Genomic DNA, 22,601 nt, shown 5'->3' with positions numbered 1-22,601 from the left:
AGCAGACCTGATCCTTCTTTTCTTTGCACATCTAAAACTTTCATTGAAGTGATGGATATGGGGCCAGGATTTGGCCTGCTATTCAATAGTAGATATTTACAGAAATAAGGATAGGAAATGGCCTTTGTTAATTATACTGTTTACAATGAAATGTACATTTTAAAAGATTTGAGGATTTATCTAGTTTTTCTATAGATATCGATAATTAAACTCACTGGGCTGAAAACTGTAGTCTATATTTCAAGAAAATGTAGAATTTTCTTAAATTTAAAAAGGATTACAAGTTTTGACCCTAGAGTTAGAAATTTGATAAAAAGGTTATTTCTTTAGTGTCATGAGTAGATCTTCCTGATTTTGCAGGAAAAAACCCTTAGAGTTTAGCAAATTTCTTAGGACTTTCTGTGAAAAAACAGGTACTTGGAGAATATTTGATTAACTCTCTGCTGCTTCTGGACAGCAGTATTAGTGAATAGCAGCTTGTGTAGGCAAAACCTGTGTTATATCTGTTATAGAAATATTACTGCATGAGAGGATGAGCTTTCTGTTGCCTTTGTCATGGTGTCTTGCAGGTGAATTGGAAAACTTTACAAAACTGAATATTTTTTAAATGTGCGAAATCCCATAGATGTAAATGTTGACATATAAAGATTTATTTCTTGCTTCTTTATGCTGCATAAAGAAGGCTTGGAGAGAGAGAGAGAGAGTGGCTGTAACTTAGGCTATGTCTCCACTAGGGATGTGAAGAACTAGTCAATGCTTACTGGATGTTCAACAGGTTTGTTGGCTAGTCACGCCTCCACTCTTTGCTGCTTCTATCCAAAAGAGACAGCAAAGGGCGGGGGAGGGGAGGACATACTTCAAAGTGGCAGCACCACATGGAGCATGGGGCCATACCCTGGGCTACATGTGGCGCTACCGCTTTGAAACACCACCTGGCTCCTCCCAGCATTTCAAAGCAGCAGCGCTGCACGGAGCCCAGAATCAGCCTGGGACTCCCCACTGACTCCGGGCTCTGTGTGGCACTGCCGCTTTGAAATGCCTCGAGGAGCCTGACTCTAAGCTCCTGTGGCAGCGTTTCAAAGCAGCAGTGCCGTACAAAGCCCAGGGTCAGCAGGGAGTCCCCAGCTGACTCCGGGCTCCATGTGGTGCTTTCACCTTTAAAATGTAGCAACAACCCTATGGCTGTTGCTACACTTCAAAGGAAGAAACACTCTAATGAACAGTTGATGCACAATGCATCGACTATTCAGTTAGTCAGTTATCTGCAATTTAACATCCCTAGTCTCCACTTGTGGGAAGATCAACTCTGTGGCAGTCGATCTTCCGGCGTTCAATTTAGTGAATCTAGTAAAGAGCTGCTAAATCAAATGCTATGGGTGACCTTTATCGACGCTGATACTCCTTGATGTTGCGAGGAGTAAGTCCATGGGAGTGTTTCTCCCACATTATGGAGATGGCACCAAGCTCAGCTTAAGGTATGTCGACTCCAGGTATGTTATTTATGAAGCTGGAGTTGTATATCTTAAGCTGATTTTCCAGGTGTAGTTTAAACCTGACCTTAGAAAACTCAGGAAGAATGTCAAATCAGATTTTGCTCAGAGGACCAGTGACAGGTCTCAGAGCATGTTTATTGTGAGGTTTGAAAGATAAAGGCATTGAATTTTTAATAAAAGTTGAATTTTATTCAGAAGTTAAGTGGATGGTAACAGAAACAGTTTAGAACATTACCACTAAACATCCTTTCACTTCTCAATTACTTTAATTCTCTTAGGGTAAGTCTACACTCGCACCCCAGTTCGAACTAGGGATGCAAATGTAGGCATTCGAAATAGTAAATGAAGCCAGGATTTAAATATCCTGCACTTCATTAGCATAATCTTGGCCACGTGCTGTTCTGGAACCCAGCTGTTTCGAAAGTGAAAGTGCGCTCCGGGCCGCATTAGTTCGAATCAAACCTCTTGGTTCGAACTAACGTTACTTATGAACAAAGGGGTTTGATTTGAACTAATGCGGCCCGAAGCGCACTTTCAATTTCAAAACAGTTGGGTTCTGAAACAGCGCGTGGCCAAGATTATGCTAATGAAGCGTGGGATATTTAAATCCCGGCTTCATTTACTATTTCAAATGCCTACATTTGCATCCCAAGTTCGAACTAGGGTGTGAGTGTAGACATACCCTTAGCATTTGTGATGTCACCATTATACTTTCTCCAGTCATCAGTGTCTTCCGGGCTGAATTTATAATGCAAAAAGCAATCGGAACAGTTTAAAGCCCACTAGAAATGTCTTTTGTGGGCTGTTTTTACCAATCGTAAAGATTATACTTTAAGGCCTGGAAGGCCAGCTGCTTATATGACTTTTATTGTAACTACTCTGTGTGTGCAGTTGCATTCTCAAATTGGGCATCGGCATGCACAGTTGAATACCCCAAAAATGCACACTGATCTCAGACCTTTAAAGACATGGGGCCTAATTTGTGCATTTAAAAATTACAACAAAATACAGCTGAGAGAAAGATAGTTAAAAATTTCATCATTTATTTACCTGCCAAATACAAGACCTATGGTCGCTTGTCTCTTCTGCAGTATTTCATGATATTACTAATGTTTTAAAGCAGAGTAGAGTAAACAATGACTCTATCACACAGTTTATGTCATGTAATTAACTGCTGCAAGAGAAACAGAAAAATCTTAATCAAGTCTATGTGAATAATCAGGGCTCACCAAGTGGCAGCGAGGCCTGCTCGCCAGCCATGTGGAAGCGCACGCTGCGCATGCGCAGATTGCGCTGCACATGCGCTGACCGCGCTGCGCGGCTGCACCGGGCTAAAATCTACTTGCCACGGGTGAGTAGATTGCCTGATTTGTCAAGCCCTGTGAATAATTACCTATTAGTTTGGTTTTAGTACACTTAATGTCATAGTCATGTGACTATGCTATTAGTGCAAAGTGCTATTTGTTGTAACTTTCATATTACTCCTCCATATCAAAAAACCCAGATTCAGTTTTCCTAAGTCTTTAGATAACCTTTAAGATAGAGCAAACAGTTGATAATTAAGTTTCCATAGTTGGAATGCTGTATGTATAACTGATTTATATCCATTGTGATGACTACTCTGGTTTCCCTCAGAAGAAAATCAGTAAATGATATAAGCATTTGCAAAGAAAGATTTCATTAGATTTTTTTTTCCTGGAGGAAGGAAGGGTGTCTCAACTTTAGCTGGCATTGAGGAAAGTGAGGGGCACTTGTAAAGAGTAAAAATTTGAACATATAACCATGCAAACGGTTAACTGATAAACCTGTATCAGCGGCAGCAGAGTGGGGTGGTATCCGACTTCCCAGGAGCAGGATGAAAGCTTGCGTTTAACCATGAAAGTTAACTTCTGTCTTAAAAAATTAAAAGATGAGTTCTGGAGCACACCAGCTCCTAAGGAGCCAGCTGCCGCTGCAGATGAACGCAACCGTGTAACTGCCGAGTTTTTCAGTGGTTACACGTTTATCCACATTTTAACATCTCTAGTAAAGATGTGGGGAGTATATTTGTGTTAGTGTGATGCTGTGGTTAAGGATATAATAGAAGGCAAAGTTCCTTCTAAGTTATGCAGCAGCACAGCCCTGTAACTGCTTAATGAGGCCAACACGGGCTCAGGGCTGCTGTGCATGAAGTTGCCTGGCTGGGTAAGGTGCACCTCTCTGTCAGCTACAGCAGCAGTTCCATGTTGAGAACAGGGCAACGAGTCTTTCACAGCAAGTAGGGAGGGGAGGGACGTGTCCCTATTGTTTGGGCTCATTAAGCAGCTGCGTGTCCGTGCTGCTGTGCAGCTTAGAGGAAACCTTGCTTCTAAGTACGAATAGCTCTATGTCTGTTTGGAGAAGGATGTTCCATTTCGTTTATTAATTATATTTGTAAAACCGTAAGAGGCACCTAATTTTTGGCACATCTGAAAATAAATTAAAACTGGTATCCACAAAAGAAAATCACCAACTGTACCACAGCACAGTACTCCATACAGAACAGATAAAATAAATTTTGTCCCTCAGATCAGAATTGTTGCTTGTGGGCCACCATTTTCCCATTTGGAGTCTGATCTAGACACCATTGAAGCCAATGAGAGATTTTCCATTGACTTCTTTGGGCTTTTGGACCTGAGTGAAGACAGAGTGTGAGTGTGAGCTAGTGGCCTGACAATAGAAAGTAGGCACCACAAACCTTCATATCCACTATAAACTCCTATTTTTATAGTTTTTTTTTAAGTGAGTTATGCAAATTTGTTCCTAGCTAAAACTTGGCAACCCTCAGTGTGAGAATAATTAAAAATGAAATTTAAAAAAAATCCTTTGGACTGACTTTGTTTTAAAAAGATTTTTAAAAATATAAATCAGGTTTTTTTTCAGACTAGGGATGTTAAATATAGGTTAATTAACTTATTGTGTCCCCAGTAAGCAGGGGAGTCACAGTGGGGTTAGCCAGCTCTTAATACATCTAAAAGGCTGGTGTCCAGTGGGGGGGACCCGGCACCAGCCGGGCCAGCTGATTCATGCTCATGCCAAGTCCCCCCTGCTGCGCTGTAGTCTTTTAAATGTATTAAGAGCTGCTGGGTTCTTATACATTTAAAAAGCAGAGTCACAGTGTTTGGGGCTAGGCATGAGCCGGGAATCATCTGATTCTCAGCTTGCACCTGATCCCTGCTACTTCACTGCCCCCGCAGAAACAGTGCTGGGGGGAACCGGCTTTTAAGCCCACCGCCTCCCGCTGCTGCATCTGATAGAAGCAGCAAAGGTGGGGAAGCGACTAGTCAAGGTACTACTTGACTATCCGAGAAGCTTTTGCTTATCGGATAGTTGACTCATTGACTAGTCACTTACATCCCTATTTCAGACATTATTCTTTTTGCATTTCTGTTTTTCAGAAATAGCCCTTTGTCCTAAACTGGAAAATATTATTCTCTTAGCTATATAATATGAATCTATGCTTGAGTTTTGCAGGGAATAAAATCCAGATCTGACAAGACTAAAACTTATCTAGTTTTATATTTATATTTTTCTCTTTATGTATATTTAAGTCTCTGTTGTGATGGTTGTGTGTTCATCTTTGACTTAGATAAGTGTCTGAGTTGTAATTTTCTCAGTATCCTGCTCTTTGGAATACTAAACCCATGAAGGTGAACTTTAACTCAGGGCTCATTTTATTACTGAGTCAGATTATTGCCTTCGGGTAACATCTCCCATTCTCCTTTTGTGGTCAGAGAACAAATCTTTGTGCATATGTTTTATATGAGCCTATTTTACAAGTTTGTGCAATTTGTCATCTTCTAACCCTTATTATGCTTTTTAAGCTCCATATTAAGTAGTAGTTCAGTTTTTCACTATTCTCCTGTGTCATACAGCTGTTAGAGATCAAAAGTATTACATTCCCTAAACTCAATCCTTTATTCTCTTGATTTTCAGATCTGGGAGTGTTAAGGATGGTTCCCTGGTGGCCTGTGCGTTTTCTCCTAATGGAAATCTCTTTGTCACTGGATCATCATGTGGAGATTTAACCATTTGGGATGATAAAATGCGGTGCTTGTATAATGAAAAAGCACATGATCTTGGTGTCACCTGCTGTGATTTTTCTTCGCACACAGTTTCTGGTTAGTTACTTTAATATTTTAAATAATTATTTTATCATCAGTGCTCAGGACTGAATAGCAGGTAGAAGTGTTCTTGAAGTTTCAGACTACTATTAGTGGCCCTCATTTCCCCTTATGCTCAAGCTGATGATGAAGAAATTATCAAGAAATCTAACTAGATAGTTGTACCTTTGCAGTTTGTATAGACCAAGCTTCATCGCACACTTCAAGGGTTCTTTAATTTCTGCTGTTTCCTGCCTCCCATCCCGCCCCACAACAAGCTGTGCGCCACATTTTCATCCTTCCTTTTTAAAATGAATTTCCTCCGACTACCCTCCAATTTTCTCCTGCTAGGGATTGTGTGTCCCTCTCCTCCCATGGGAGAGTTCCACATTCTCACTTCCCATACCAGAGATTCTGTGTACACTGCATTTCTCACCAACCCCTCGTGTCCTCCATTCCTTCAATGGCAGGGGTTTGAGTGGCTTTCCTTGTTCCCTACGCCAGAAGTAGTATGTGCCCCGCCATACAAAGTACAGTAAACTTCCGATAATCCAGCACCTTTAGGACCCAGGAGGTGTCGGATTATCAGATATGCCGGACTATTGGAGGGGGGGGCTGTGAGGGGTGGGGGGGATGCCACCCCAGACTTCTCATAGCCCCCGCTTCTGATAGTCCGGCTCTGCCCCAGGCGTCCCCGATTCAGCCGCTGCTGGTCAGTTTCAGCAGCTGCTGAATGGGGGACGCTTGGGACAGAGCAGCTGGGGTGTTGCTGGGTTGGTCCCCTAGCGCTGCCCTTCGGTGCTGTGAGACCAACCTGGTAGTACTCCGGCTGCTCTGCTCCAGGTATCCCCAAGAGCAGCTGGAGTGCTGCCGGATTGGTCCCGCAGCCCCGAGGGGCAGCGCTACAGGACCAAATCGACAGCACCCCAGCTTCTCTGCCCCCGGCTTCCCCGATTCAGCTGCTGGTCAGTTTCAGCAGCGGCTGAATCGGGGAAGCCGGGCGCAGAGCAGCTCCAATTGTCCTGCTGCCCTGAGCACTTCTGGGTTCCTGATGGTGCCGGACCATCAGGAATGCCGGAGCATTGGATGCCGGACTAATGGAGTTTTACTGTACACACCATTTATTGTCTTTTAAGGGTTTTATGTGCTTCATTTCCTCTTCCTCCGACCTTACCCCCCTCGTGGCAGGTGTTCCGTGGATCCCTCTTCTCCCATGACACGCTCCCTCATTGCTGTCTCAATGGCAGGGAGTTTACCTCCTTTCCCTCTACCCTCCTCCATCCCAACAGCAGTGTCTCCTTTCTCCCCCATGGCAAGGACTCCTTTTGAATCCTCATTACTTCCTTTCCTCCATGCCAAGGGTACTGCCCCCTACAACCCCATTGCCCCACTCTGAATGGTAGGTGTTGTGTGCTCCCCATGCATCCTCCCAGTCTTCCCCATTCTGCTTTCTGTCTGGAAGTGAAGTCATTGACAGGGTAACATGTTAAACTTTATTGGGAGGGTAGCAGAGATGAGATGGGTTTTCTTATGTTGGAAGGCATTAATGGCTGCCATCAATCAGTTGTGTGACCTATTGATAGATACTCCTCTTAACTACTCCCTCCTTGAGCTTTCCCACCTGTGTCCTGAGAGATTCTACCAATAAACACTTCTCATGCAGGTTGGCCTTTCCATCATGGCTTTTTGTGGTAGGGAAATGCAGTGCACAGTCTGTGCAAGTGTACATCAGAACTTGCATAGAGGCATCCATGGTCAAAGTCTCTGTCTAGATACAGATACAGGTGGAGAAGCCAGAAACTGGAAACAATGATGGCATTAGTGAGGAGGCCTTTCCAAACCATGTTGATTTTATTCTTTTTCCCCTCCTACAAACTTCCTCTCAAACTCCTCTGTTTGCTTCCCCTTGTTAGTTAACTTCCCTTGGTCACTTTATACCTGGCTTTTAAGTCTTTGTCTCCTATATCAGTCCTGTCCCCTCATTCTTGATGGTTTCATTGCTTTCTCCAAGGTTCTGAATAATAGAAGTGATATTGACCAGTGTTCTTGTTTATACTCTGCCACTGCTTGGCAAAATCATAAGCTGCAGCAGAGGCATTTGAAAATGTCTGTAGAGTCAGAGCAGAACTGGAGTGAAATTCTGGGGTCATAGATACAACACAGTGTGTGGTTCACTAAGGCTTGGCTCCCTACTTGAAGTGTCAGTGGTCCTCATCTTCTTTTAAAGAATGGCAGAGATGGCATCAGGAAGGCTCCGCCACACTAGTGCTTATTCCTAAAGCCAGGATGTCTCCATAGGGGGTGGGATGTGAATAGGCTAGGTCAGCTAGTCCTGCCATGCACACATCTCTTTATGGTGATAGAAATGTAGCCGTGTTAGTCTGGTGTAGCTAAAACAAAATACAGGACTATGTAGCACTTTAAAGACTAACAAGATGGTTTATTAGATGATGAGCTTTCGTGGGCCAGACCCACTTCCTCAGATCCACATTCAGGAAGCTGGCTTTGAAGTCACAGCCACCTGCCCTCCACTCTGCTGTCTCTGTATTAGAGCACAGAGAACAGTAATTACCTCACCAGCAGAAATGCACAAATAGAAATGAAGGACAATCCAGAAGAATGAAAAAGGTGGGATGCCCTTAAATTCAGGTGTCTGACAGGTTGAAAGACTGACACAGATGACTTGATGTTTTTTGTTTGGAAACAATGATATTACAAACTTATTTAATAAAGAGCTAGAAAGCCATATAAATGAATTGCTTTTTGTGCGAGGCCATAACATCAAACAAGAACCTTAGTTTCAGTGACAATAATTTATTAGCATGTAACCTGCCTTAATAATCACATTTTTTATTTCGTTTTTTTAGATCCGTTTATGAACCCAAGGTCTATAGATTATGTTGTGGGTTTATTTATGACCTTTCAATGTAGTGGTAAATTTCTATTTTCAAAGTTCACAAATATGCCAGGCACTATTTTTAAAATGCCAAAAAATAATTCTTCTACAGTAAGCATGTTTCATACTACCCAATGGCATTGGTTACACTTAAAGATAATATATTACAGAAAGCGCTATCACCTGCTGCAAAGAGACAGGGATGGAAGAAAGCTGAGAAAGTGGAAAGCAATCATATGCTCCTGAATGAAAGGTTAGCAATTAATAATACCAAATAAATTAAGTGTGTGTCCACTGAAAGGTACACAGTAATAAGGGGAGTAATTTCCAAGTTGTCAGGGATGGCACTGAATTATTCTGCCAGGATAGAAGAATAGGCTTGATGTTTAAATAAAATCTGTAAAAAGGGGGAAAGACTCTCAGGGTACTTCTACACTAGCTCATTAGTTCGAGATAGGAAGGGTAATGAGGGCAGGGAAGTTGCAAATGAAGCCCGGGATTTAAATATCCCGGGCTTCATTTGCATGTTCCCGGGCGCTGCCATTTTTAAATCTCCCTTTAGTCCTAACTCCGTGCCCGCGGCTACACGCGGCACAGAGTAGGTAGTTCGAATTAAAGCTCCTAATTCGAACTACCGTTACTCCTCGTGGAATGGAGTTCGGACTAAGGGGGATTTAAAAATGGCGGCGCCCGGGAACACGCAAATGAAGCCCGGGGTATTTAAATCCCGGGCTTCATTTGCAACTCTGCTTGCCCTCATTACCTTACCTAGCTTGAACTAACGAGCTAGTGTAGACGTACCCTCTGAACATTCAGTTATGAGCTAAGAATTACACTTTAGTTCCTATGCTTTCCTTTCCCCTAAAGTGGATCGTGGTTTTACAAAAAATGTTCCAAAAAGACATTACTTTGTAGATTTTTAAAAATTGTGCCAAAAGTAATGCCAGTTCTCCCTTGTAGGGAAGAAATGAGCAAGAAAATGTTTATTTCCCTGCATATTACAAATTGATTTTTTTGGGTTGGTCCCAATAGTGTAGTTTGAAAAGTGATTGTATTTTGTTTAAATAAAATATTGTGGGAGCTTGTATTTTTTTTGCTGTTTTATTACTAGCAGTCTTTAAGGTTACAAAACTTATAAAAGCAGTGCTTAGCAGTGTAATGAAAAGAAAATCTGTTTTAAAACTGAGTTTCTTCACTTCTCCTAATTCAGAGAACCACCCATGAAACTAAAGTTTCTGATTATTCTTTATCCATTAGGCTATTTGTAACAGATTATTCTTCTCTCTTCTTTAAGTTGGAGTTAGTTATGGTCAATTAGCATCTTAACACTTTTCTCCCCAGAAGATACAGATTTTAATTGCTCTGGAAAAAAGGTTTGATTTGATAAATTCCACCCTTTTTTGTTGTATTTAAGTAATTAGCTGTGTTAAATGGGAGTTTGTTTTTTCAAACTCCCAGGCTAGTGCATAAAATATATGGTTTAATAGCTTACATTGTTTAAGATTTCCAAAATTCAGTACTTTTTTTCTTTTCTACTCTAGATTTCTACTCAACCTTTATTTCTGTGTATAGATTTCATTTTTTATTTTTTTGAGTCGTCTATTTCTCTGACATATATTATCATTATAGTTTCTTTTTATTCTGACAGTGATGCACTGTAGATGGTTTTCTTCTCATTTGGGAAAACTACTAACAGCCATACTTCTGTTTCGATCCTGCCAAGTACATCAAATCATCTCCCTTTCCTGTGGTTGTTTACTAATTGGCTTCTTAGAATTGAATCGACTTTATAGATAGCTTTTGCTTCTCATCATGGTAAGGATTGTGTGGTTAACCTGCAGTTTGCAAGATAGAAAACTATGCTTTTTTTCTATTTAAAGTCAAGCATCCTAACTTGAAAAATCTCAATAGTGAATAAAAAAATACTGAAAATTAATTCTAAGCATTACTAGAAAAACATGCGGAAACAGAGTCAGTAGCAATGTTTTTGATCTGTAGAATGCACAGTATGCATAATTTGTTCTATTCATTCTATTGCTTTCTTCTTTGTTATAAATGATTGATGGAAAGTAAAGGTGATGTTTTCCTGGGGAACAATTCCTTTCATATTCCAGGGAATGCCAAAGCACTTGACAAGCAACACTTAATATTTCTTTTATAAGGCTATTTCTTCAAATAAAATTCTTGGCCACCTCTTCACCTCAACTCAGAGTTTACTATGACCTTGCCTTTGCTAGGTCTATGTCTTCACTTCCCCCAAGTGCTTATTAAAATGAAATAGCTAATCTGTATTAGTACTTTGAATGCTCGCCGTATACACTGGTGCTGGAAGTTTTTCTCCTAGCAGTATCAGTAGAGAAGTGTTTCTGCCCCTGGAGTGATGCCTCCCTGGTGTAGTATAAGAGGCTCTCTGTGCCCCCACCCTCAGTCCCTTCTTGTTGCCAGTGACAGTGCTTCAGAACAGCTCTGCTCCAGTCAGCTGTTGTCTTCTCCCCATTGTTAGTCGTCTTTGTAGTTAAACTATCTGCTTTATTTGAAGGACCAGGGGTTGGCAGACTCATAAGAATGGCCATACTGGGTCACACCAAAGGTCTATCTAGCCTAGTATCTTGTCATTCGACAGTGGCTAATGCCAGATACCCCAGAGGGAGTGAACAGAAACAGAGAATCAAGTCATCCCTCTTCTATCTAGGTATGTAAGCAACTAGACAAGTATCCAATAAGCAAAAGCTTATCAGATAGTTGATTAGTTCCTCGACTGGTAGCTCCCTCCCCCCATTTGCTGCCTCTAGTAGAGGCAGCAAGGGTGAAGACCAGGAGCCAGTGAGAGCCAGCTTAAAAGCCAGTTCCCACCAGCATTGTCTCCGCAGGAGGCAGGGGAGTAGCGGGGACTGGGTGCGATCCAGGAATCAGCTGATTCCCAACTCATGCCCAGTGCCAGACACGCCAACTCTGCTTTTTAAATGTATTAAGAGCCTCTGGGCAATACATTTAAAAATCAGAAGCTCAGCAGGGGGGACCCAGCACAAGCTGGTAATCAGCTGTCCCGGCTCGTGCTGGGTCCCCCCTTGCTAAGCTTCTGATTTTTAAATGTATTAAGAGCCTATCAGCTTTTAATATATTTAAAAGGCAGAGCTGCAGTGGAGTTAGTTCCTGGTCCAGGCTGCTAACTCCACTGTGGCTCCCCTGCTTATAGACTAATCTATGGAAAATCCATCGACTTGTCAATTAGTTAATTAAACTATATTTAACATTCCTACTCCTGTCATCCATTTCCAACCCCTGCCAAACAGAGAATAGGGACACCATTCCTATCCATTTTGACTGAGTATTGATGGACCTATGTATTTCTTTCTTAAACCCTGTTAAATTCCTGGTCTTCACAACCTCCTCTGGCAAGGAGTTCCACAGGTTGACTTTTCACTTTGTGAAGAAAAACTTCCTTTTATTTGTTTTAAACCTGCTACCTATTAATTTAATTTGGTGACCCCAAATTAAATTCACTTTCTCCACACCTGTCATGATTTTATAGACTTCTGTCATATCCCTCCCTAGTCTCCTGTTTTCTAAGGTAAAAAGTCCCAGTCTTATTAATCTCTCTTCATATAGTACCCGTTCCAAATCCCTAATAATTTTTGTTGCTCTTTTATGAACTTTTTCCAATGCCAATATATCTTTTTTTGAGATGTGGTGACCACATATTTTCTGTCTTTTTCTCTATTTCCTTTTTCAATTATTCTCATCATTCTGTTTGCTTTTTTGACTGCCTGCTGCACATTGAGTGGATGTTTAGGAATCCTTGAAAAATTGATAAGAGTATAAGACAGAGAATATTTTATTGCCTCTATATAGAATCATGGTACACCCACATTTTGAACAATGCGTACAGATATGGTTGCCTCATCTCAGAAAAGATGTATTGGGATCAGAAAAGGTTCAGAAAAGGGCAACAAAAATGGTTAGAGATTTGGAAGGGGTTCCATATGAAGAGAGATTAAAAGGACTGGGACTTTTCATCTTAGAATAGAGGAGACTAATGGGGGATATGATAGAGGTCTATAACATCATGACTAGTGTGGAAAAAATGAATAGGGAAAAGTTATGTACTTGTTCCCATAACATAAGAACCAGGGGTTACCAAGTGAAATTAATAAATAGCAGGTTTAAAACAAATAAAAGGAAGTTTTTCTTCACTCACCACGCAATCAACCTGTGGAACTCCTTGCTAGAAGATGTTGTTGAGATCAGGACTTGAACAGAGTTCAAAGAATAGATAAATTCATGGAGGTTAGGTCCATCAATGGCTATTTGCCAAGATCGGCAGGAATGCTGTCCCTAGCTTTTGCTTGTCAGAGGCTGGAAATGGATGATAAGAGAGGGATCACGTGATGATTGCCTGTTCTGTTCACTCCCTCTGGGGCATTGGCCACTGTTGGGAAGACAGGATACTGGGCTAGATGGACCTTTCCCCTGACCTAGTATGTCCCTTCTTATGTATGTTCTTATGGTTTCAGAGAACTATCCACAATGACTTAAGATCTCTCTGACTGGTTATAGTAAATTAGTCCCCATCATTTTGTTTGTGTAGTTGGGATTATTTTTTCCAATGTCATTACTTTGCATTTATCAACATTAAAATTCATTGACCATTTTGTTGCCGAGTCATCTAATTTTGTGAAGCTCTTCACAGTCTGCTTTGTTCTTAACTATCGTGAGCCGTTTAATATCGTCTGCAAATTTTGCCACCTCACTGTTTACCCCTTTCTCTAGATCATTTATAAATAGATTGAATAGGATTGGTCCCTTGAGGGCACTACTAACTGCCTTTCTCCATTCTGAAAACTGACTATTTATTCCTACCCTTTCTTTTCTGTCTTTTAACCAGTTATCAATCCATGACAACCTTCCCTCTTATCCTATGACAACTAACTTTACTGAAGAGCCTTTGGTGAGGAACCATTTCAAAGGTTTTCTGGAAACCTAAGTACATTAGATCCGCTAGATCCCCCTTGTTGGCCCCCTCAAAGAACTCTAGTAGTAGAACTTACTAGTAGATTAGTAAGGCATGATTTCCCTTTATAGAATCCATGTTGACTTTTCCCCAACAAATTATGTTCATCTATGTGACTAACAATTCTATTCTTAACTATAGTTTCAATTAATTTGCCCCGTACTAACGTTAGATTTGCCAGTCTATAATTGCCAGGATCACCTCTAAAGCCTTTTTATTGGCATCACATTAGCTATCTTCTAGTCATTAGGTACAGAAGCTGGTTTAAAGTATGGGTTATAAATCACAGTTAATAGTTCTGCACTTTCACATTTGAGTTCTTTCTGAACTCTTGGGTGAATGCCATCTGGTCCTGGTGACTTGTTACAGTTAAGTTAATCAGTTTGTTCCAAAACCACCTATACTGACACCTCAGTTTGGGACAATTCCTCAGGTTTGTCACGTAAAAAGAATGGCTCAGGTTTGGGAATCTTCCTAACATCCTCAGCTATGAAGACTGAAGCAAATAATTCATTTTGTTTCTCCGCAATGATCTTGTTGTCTTTGAGTGTTTCTTTAGCATTTCAATCATCCAGTGGCTCCACTGGTTCTTTAGCAGGCTTCCTGCTTCTGATGTACTTAAAAAACATTTTGTTATTTTTGAGTTTGTGGCTAGCTGTTCTTCAAACTCCTTTTTGGTTTTCCTTATTGTATTTTTACACTTTGACAGAGTTTATGCTTCTTTCTGTTTTCCATACTAGGATTTAACTTCCACTTTTTAAATGATGCCTTTTTATTTCTCACTGCTTCTTTTACTTACTTGTTAAGCCACAGTGGCACTTTTTTGGTTCTTTTACTGTGTTTTTTTAATTTGGAGTATACAGTTCTGTTGGGCCTCTGTTACAGTGTCTTTGAAAAATCTCCATGCAGCTTGCAAGGATTTTACTTTGGCAATGTACCCTTTAATTTCTGTTTAGCTAACCTCATTTTTGTGTAGTTCACCTTTCTGAAATTAAATGCCACAGTATTGGGGTGCTGAGGTGTTTTTCCTGCCACAGGGATATTAAATGTTATTACATTTTGGTCACTATTTCCAAGCAGTCCAGTTATATTTTATTTACCTCTTGAACCAAATCCTCTTGATCCAAATGCCATGCTCCACTTAGGACTAAATCAAGAATTTCCTCTCCAAAACTAGCTGCTCCAGGAGGCAGTCAGTTAAGGTGTCAAGAAACTTTATCCCATCCTGAGATGTGTATCCAGTCAATATGGGGATAGTTGCAATGCCCCACTATTATTGAGTTTTGTATTTTTATAGCCTCTCTTATCTCCAGTGGCATTTCATAGTCACGATTACTATCCTAGTCAGAGGGTTAGTAATATATCCCTACTGCTATATTCTTATTCTTAGAGCATGGAATTACTATCCATAGAGATTCTATGGAACATTTTGGTTCATTTAAGATTTTTACTTCATTTGATTCTACATTTTCTGTCACATGTAGTGCCACTCCCCCACCAGCATGATCTGTTCTGTCCTTCCAATATATTTTGTACCCTGGTATGTCTGTGTCCCATTGATTGTCCTCATTTCACCACGTTTCTGTGATGCTTATTATATCAATATCCTCCTTAAATATGAGGCACTCTAGTTCACCCATCTTATTTTTTAGACTTCTAGCATTTGTCATAAGCACTTTAAACATTTGTTACTATTTAGCTGTCTGCCATTTCCTGATGTGTTTGAATGGTGCACTTTTTCATTTGACTGTTTCTCATCTGATCTTACCCATATATTATCATCTTCCATCCTCTCCTCCTTACTAGAACGTACCTATTAAGTGCCATCAATCTGATTCCATTTTGGTTTCCATTGCCAACATTGTTTCCGCTCTGGGCACTGCTCATGCCACCACAGTGCCTCAGGCCAGTCAGTGCAGCAAATCTGCCAAACACTATGAATGCTTAGGGTCAGCTCACTCCTACACCTAAAAATTAGGAGGCCAAAAAATCAAACCTTTTGGGTAGCAAGGCTTATGCTTCAGAGGGACTCCTGCTCGCCAATCAACAGGTGCTCCTGAGCAGGTACACCTTCAATCCTGGTCAGTGATAGATAAATTTGAAGATCTGTTGCGCCAGGACTCCAGGCAGCTGTGCAAGGCCCCGTCTGAGGAGGGCAAGGTCATGTCCTGAGCAGCGCTTCTGGATGCTGCAGTTGCGGCGGCTCATGCCATGGCGACTGGGCTGGTCTTGAGGTGGAACACTTAGCTCCAAATTTCTGGCATTCCACCAGATTTCTGGCATTCCAGTAGGCATTCCAGACCACTACCCAGGAGCTGCCATTCAAGGCCATGGGCCTCTTCTCTGAGTGCATTGACACCAGCTTCCATGGGTTGAAGGACTCTAGGGCAACCTCTAAGTCCCTAGGAATCCACGCTCTGACCCCACAGAGATGTTCCTTCCGTAGGGCCCCTTCTCACCCATTCCAGCAGAGCAACAGGGTGGATTTATCTAGATGCAAAGGGTTTTACAACAACAGGAACAGAAGACAGCAGTCCCATTCCTCCTCTGACTGTGGTTCAGGCCCCTTTAATAAGCTTCAGGGTCCCAGGTTGAGCCTTTGAAGGTTCGCACAGGGACAGCTTACCAGCCACAGTTAAATGGCCTTTCACCAATTGGCTATCCCCTTCCACCATGCCAGGTCGTCTATCACGATAGACTTCTGGGTCCTAGGCAAGGTGCGAAGCAGACGCTCCATCCCATTCTGCTCCTGCCCCCCTTCCCATCATGCTACCCCATCCTCCTTCAGCGACCCCTCTCATGAGCATCTTTTCAAGTTGGAGATGCAACAGCTCCTCAATCGCAGAGCTGTGGAAGAGGTCCTGGTGGGCCACAGGGGTAAGGGGTTCTACTTCCACTGCTTCTTGGTCCCAAAAGCAGGTTTCATCCTGTCTTGGACCTAAGGAGCCTAAATGTCTTCATAGTAAAGTCAAAGTTCAAGATGGTAACGCTGGGTCTGTCATCCCTTCTCTAGCCATGGGAGATTGGTACATTGTCGTCTATCTCAAAGATGTCTATTTCCACATCTCTGTTGCAGACCCTCACAGGCACTTCCTTTGGTTCACAGTAGGTCAGGATCATTATCAGTTTATGGCTCTCCCCTTTGGCCTTTCTACATCCCCATGGTGTTCACAATTTATGGCAGTTATGGCTGTGTTTCTGTGGAAAAGATGGGTTCATGTGTACCCGTATCTAGACAACTTCTCCTTCCCATGTTTTAGATCACATATCCCTAGTCAAGGAGTCTTTCCTCAGGTTACGCTTCATCCTAAACGAGGCCAAATCCACCCTGACCCCCACCCAAAGGATAGAATTTGTGGGGGTTTGCCTTGACACAACAGTGGCCAAAGAATTCCTGTCTACAGCCTGCATCCTAGCAATAAAGGAGGCCGTTCTGAGGCTCCGTTTGTCTCCCACCACCATAGCCCACTGTTAGCCCTGTCCCTGCTATTTTAGATTACCTTCTGCATCTTAAAACCTTGCCCCTTCCTTGGTCAGGGTGCACCTGGCCACCATTTTGACTTTTCACTGAGGGTCCCGGGGTAAGTCTGTCTTTGCAGATCCTGTGGTATGCTGCTTCCTTAAGAGGTTGAACAGGGTATATCCTCAGGTGTGTCTGCCTCTTCCCCCCCGGACTTAAACCTGGTACTCAATAAATTAATGGCTTCCACTTTTGAGCCATTAGCGACGTGTTCGCTGTTGCACCAGTCCTGGAAGATGTCGTTCCTTGTGGCCATTACTTCTGCTAAGTGGGTTTTGGTATTGTGGGCCTTCCCTGTACACCCCCACTCCTCCATATACAGTCTTCCTTAAGGACAAGGTCAGACTTTTTGCCTAAGGTGGTGTCTCATTTCCATGTCAACCAGGATATATTTTTACCCGTATTCTACCCAAAAACCTCATGGATCTGGAACAGAGCAAGCTCTACACATCTTAGACGATAGGCAAGCTTTGGCTTTTTATTTGGATAGGAGAAAACCATTTCATAAGGCCCCCCAGTTATTTGTGTCCATAGCTGACAGGATGAAGGGTTTGCCAGTGTCAGCTCAGTGTATATCATACTGGATCACCTCCTGCATCAGGCTGTGTTACAAGCTGGTGCATGTTCCTGCCCTTCCTATTACAGCCCACTTCACTAGGGCCCAAGCTTCATCTGCTGTTTTAGTGACCCAGGTGCCTATTGTGAAGATCTGCAAGGCAGCCACCTGGTCTTCAGTGCATACTTTCACAAGTCACTGTGCCATAGCGCAACAGGCTAGGGATGGTGCAGTGATTGACAGAGCAGTGTTTTAGTCTGTTTCTCTGTATTCTCCAACCCTGCCTCCATGACTTTGGAGTTACCAACATGGAATGGACATGAGCAATCACTCGAAGAAGAAAAAACAGTTACTTACATCTCGTAACTATTTTTCTTCAAGATGTCCTCATGTCCATTCCAAATCCTACCCCCCATCTCCTCTACGCTGGAGTGTTCCAGCAAGAAGGAACTGAGGAGGTGGAGGGCCAACAGTATATATGTGCTGCTATAACGGCCCCACTCCAGGTGGCTCCCCCGCTGTCCTGACGGGTACCACTAAGGGAAACTCTCCAACAATCCATGCATGCGGCGCGCACACACTTACATGGAAAGGACATGAGCAACACATCTCAAAGAACAATTGTTATGAGGCAAGTACCCATTTTTTTTCTATCGGGCTGTTACATTCTTTGCAAAAAAAATCAGTCCAAATCCACATCAAAGCCACTGTTTTTTGTGGTGTTATGACAAGAATACAGAGTTTTTAAAAACTTTAAATAACAAGCAGAATCTTTTCTGCACTGTAGCATGGGAGTTGGAGAGGGGTGCCTTCAGGAAGAAATTATCTTGTATGATTGGTGGTACATATTTAGCTTTGACTTCTATCTCATTCTTGTCATAACTGCTCAATGTTGGGTTTCTTCCACGTGTAGTATTCATGAAACAACACTTGAATATGTTATCTGCTATATGGTTTACCTTGATTGCAAAATCATAATAGTAATTTATATAGAATTATTTTCATCCGCACTTTTAAAAGATACTAGGAATGTGGAAGCTGGTCTGTCACATTCTTTTTAGTGCTTCTGATTAAAACTTTAAAACATTTTCATTTTATCAGATGGAGAACAAGGTTCCAGATACTTCCGAATGGCATCTTGTGGTCAAGATAACCAGATCAAGCTTTGGCTTATTTCGTTTGTTGATTTCTTAGGTACGTATAGCACTAATTCTCTTTTTACTCAAAGTTAATAACTATTTAATTACCATTTAATGCTAATGAGCTCATATGTAGCTGAAGCTTATAGGTTCAAAGTTAGTAAGACTAATCACATGCTTGTACTGCTTAAGTGCTTTGTTGGGGTGGTCTCTGCAGGCTCAGTTCCGTGCAGGGTCAAGCCTTTTAAAACTTTTTTATTAAAGTTGTTACCTAAAGTATTGTAAGCAGTTGCAACATGTTATATCCATGGACTAGTTGGTACATTATTATGCTACACATTTTATTATACAAGAATATCTTTTTATTTATTGGAAGGTACCAATACTTTTTTAAGTGTAGAACTGTTGAAAGGTGCTAGGTTGCCGTGCTAGGTTGCCATGCTAGAGACCAGAGTCCTCTCTTTATCCTTCCAGAAGAGGTACAGTGCAGTCAGTGATGGTATTAAGTACTTAAGTCCTAAACTAACATTGACTGTAGCTAGTAGGGAAGGTAGTTCAATCTTCATATTCATTTGCACAGTAAATCCTTGACCTCTGCTAAAACTGCAACAAATGTGTTTGCAGTGGGAAGGGTGACTTTGTGATTTAAGTCACAGTAAAAGTAGGACTGAGGGCTCCAAAACCATTCTCAATGGGAGAGGATGCTTCCCCCCTCTTTTCTTTATATGGGTTTGTAGCGGGGGGCGGGGGTTAGTCCAGCCCAGCCCAGCCCTCCAGCTCCCCCACTTTCTCAGTCTCTCCCTATCAGTCCCCGGCTCACTCTAGCTGTCCTCCGGTCGCCGGTCACGCCGCCAGCGTCCCTGGGGCTCCTTGGCTTCTTAGCAGCCCGCTCCGGGCTCATCCGGGTCGGGCGCCGGTTGCCGCACGGCTCCGCCCGTCCCTTCCGCCCTTCCCACTGGTGTCCGCGGCTTCGCCTTGGTGGGCCGAAGCCCGTGGAGCCGTCCCTCCTCCAAGCGCCTCGCTTCCACCTGTGGGGTTTGAGAGCACAGCCAGCCCCCGCTCTTTCCCCCCTCCCTGACTCCCGCGTTTGCCTTTTGGGCGTCCTGGGCAGCGTCCCACCCTCCTACGTCCCCTCCATCAGAGAGTGCCTCCTGGGCCCTAGTGCCCACCCGCCTGGTCTCCTGGCTGTCTGCGGCTGCGCAGGCAGTCAGCTTGCGGCCGTCTGCGGCGCCGGTGGCACTCTCACTCCGGGCAGCTCCTGGAAGGCCGCCGGGGTTTGCCGGGACTCGGCTCTCCCCCGCGGTCTCCCGGGTGCCCACTATGGCCGCTTCCGGCCCTTCCCCACTGCCGGCACCCGCCGGCCAGCTGGGCTGAGTGCGGGGATCGGCCTCCCCATCCCACGGCCCTTCCCCGCTGCCGGCACCCGCTGGCCAGCCGGGCTGAGTGCGGGGATCGGCCTCCCCGTCACAGGGTTCTATATATAACTGGTCGATATGCATATGTAGATATTTGGCTGTATAATTATATATTCCATACAAAAACATATATAAAAGAATGTTAAGATTTCATAGTGAAGAATCAGAAGTAAGGAAATAACCAATGTTGAGGTTGCACATGCAATCCTGTGCATGCATTATGGTACAAAGCTACATCCATGTTTTGATGGCACAAAACTGCCACAAAGACAGTTTATCTGGGAATTCTCAGCAGAGTAGAGCCATAACAACAGCTTATATATTAACCCTTTGTGCACGTTATGAAATCCTTGACCATTGCTCCTACTTGTGTTATTGAATTTACCTATTCTAACACTAGTGGTGAATTTTGGTCCATGAGTTTTAACGTACAGAAGAGTAGTTGTATACAGTATTTAAAACAAATTTGCTACCTAGTCAGTGCTGATCCCTTCTTGGTATTTAGGAGCAATTTTATCATATTACTATAGCTGCCTGACACACTACTCAAAATCATAGAATATTTAGAATGCAATTTATTTTAAAAGGGCAAACTTCTTTAATGTGCACTATTTTAATTGTCTTCATGCTATCTGTAAATAACTAGAGCAGCTTTTCTCAAACTGGTACTGGGTTGCTAGCAGGTGTTATGTGACTTCAAGAACCGAAAGATGTGGTTGGAGGTTGCTGTCTTCCCCCCCCCCCCCTTTTTTTTAATTGACAGCTGGCCTCACTTGATTACACTGTATCAAGCTCCCATATTTTCAGTCCTTTTAAAATAATGAATCTACACCTGTTTTTAAAAGGAAAATGGTTAGTTAAAGAGCTTAGAAAAATTATGTTCTACTTTTTTTGATTTGTAGGTTGTGAATTAAAATATGAATGCACGTTGAATGGACACACTGCTCCGGTGCTGGCTTGTGCTTTTTCTTATGATGGGCAGATGTTAGTCTCAGGGTAAGCAGTTTCATTTAATTTTAGTTACTTACATTTTGCAGTAGGTGGCTGTGCATTTATTTCCCTCTTCTGAAGTGGAAGTGGATTTTTTTTTTTAGCACTAAAATTAATTTTGAGTTATTTCACAAATTGCTAAAGGAGTAGGATATGAGTTTGGATGGGGGAGAACTGAATTTCATCTTTGGCATAGGGAAAGCTTTTTCTAGACACTTATCTACATTATTACATAAAGAGTAGGTGGCTACACTCACCTACCCCCTCTCTTGCCACTTTCGCTTTGCTGAGAGAGGTTGTTGACGTTAATGACATGATGACATCATTCAGTCACCTGGCAGGAAAAACTTTTTTATATATAAATAGAGATAATATAAGCAATAGGCTAGAACTTGAAAAAAATCACTGTTTTAAAATATTTTCATTGTAAAATGTATGTCCCTACACATGTATGTGAAGTTTGCAAGTGATAGATGTATTATAATGATGTTCTAGAACAGGGGTTCTCAACCTGGGTTAATGGGACCAGTGTCTTAAAAGGGCCTGGGCTGGCTGGGGAGGCTGGCCAAAAGCAGCATCGCATCTGCCCGAGGCCCCATCCCTTCTGGAGGCTGAAGCTGGCTCTTGTACCAGTAAAGTTTTATTTGCTCTCACCCTGATCCAAAGACAAACTAAACATGTGTGGTGTTATATATATATATATAAAAATATCTTGTGATTCCCTCTCCCCCCCGGGATCGAGAAGGGAGAGTTTTATGATTTTGGATCTCTTGAGGTTGGTATCCAGTCTTTATAGCTGTACTCCATGCATCTTTCAGGAAGAACTATAGTTGCTGAAAAGAAACACATAACTCTTTGTATTCAGATTATCTTACTAAAAATAGTGATATTTTAATTATGAAGTATTAGAATTGTGTATTGAATCACTTCCTTTAATATGCTTTGTAGATATTCAAGGTCCAAATTGAATCAGAAATACTTGGAAGATAAGAGCATAGATGCTAGAGCTAGCGTTTCTGGGACTGCTGCTGCACCCCTGCCTCCCCTGACCTGAAGCAGTTTCCATCATATACAGGGTTCACAGTTTAGTTCAATGGTTTTCAGCACCCCCACTGTAAAAGTTGCTCCAGTAACCCTGGATAGGAGAGCCCACTTAATCAGTTTTCCCAGGGCCCGCATATGGTCGAGACAACTTTCACAGCTACTCCCTGTACAGGATAGGCAAATGTGAATGAGGTATTGGTATGGTGATAGCATGGCTAGTGGGCTTGTGTACTACTACACTGCCTAAAAAAACTGTTAATCTGAAAGTAGTTGTGGGCTTTGGCCACTACTCTTTTCTCTAGATCAGGGGTGGGGAACCTAAGGCTTGGGAGCTTAGGCTGGGCTCTCTCAGGTTCTGATGTGTGAGGGGAATGTGGGGAATGTCTTTTTTTCTTCTCTGTGTGGGCCACGTCAGT

General features: G+C 42.4%; 1 protein-coding gene across 4 annotated transcripts in view; it reads left to right on the top strand.

Moving 5' to 3' along the window:
• The window catches only part of WDSUB1 (WD repeat, sterile alpha motif and U-box domain containing 1), an 83,543-nt gene that overhangs the window by 4,129 nt on the left and 56,813 nt on the right, over positions 1–22,601 (top strand). For all 4 annotated transcript variants that reach the window (XR_012905173.2, XM_075933481.2, XM_075933480.2 and 1 more), the window contains exons 3-5: positions 5,448–5,632; positions 18,699–18,791; positions 21,054–21,147. Coding sequence is in view for 3 of the 4 variants with exons in the window: in XM_075933481.2 (XP_075789596.1) it covers positions 5,448–5,632; positions 18,699–18,791; positions 21,054–21,147 (372 nt within the window). In the remaining variant the exon portion in view is untranslated. The remainder of the gene's footprint in view (positions 1–5,447; positions 5,633–18,698; positions 18,792–21,053; positions 21,148–22,601) is intronic.

Source organism: Pelodiscus sinensis, chromosome 7 (assembly GCF_052426305.1).
Source record: "Pelodiscus sinensis isolate ZL-2025 chromosome 7, ASM5242630v1, whole genome shotgun sequence".
NCBI lineage: Eukaryota > Metazoa > Chordata > Testudines > Trionychidae > Pelodiscus > Pelodiscus sinensis.
The sequence above is the reverse complement of the archived record's forward strand: the minus strand, read 5'-3'. Positions and strand labels throughout refer to the sequence as shown.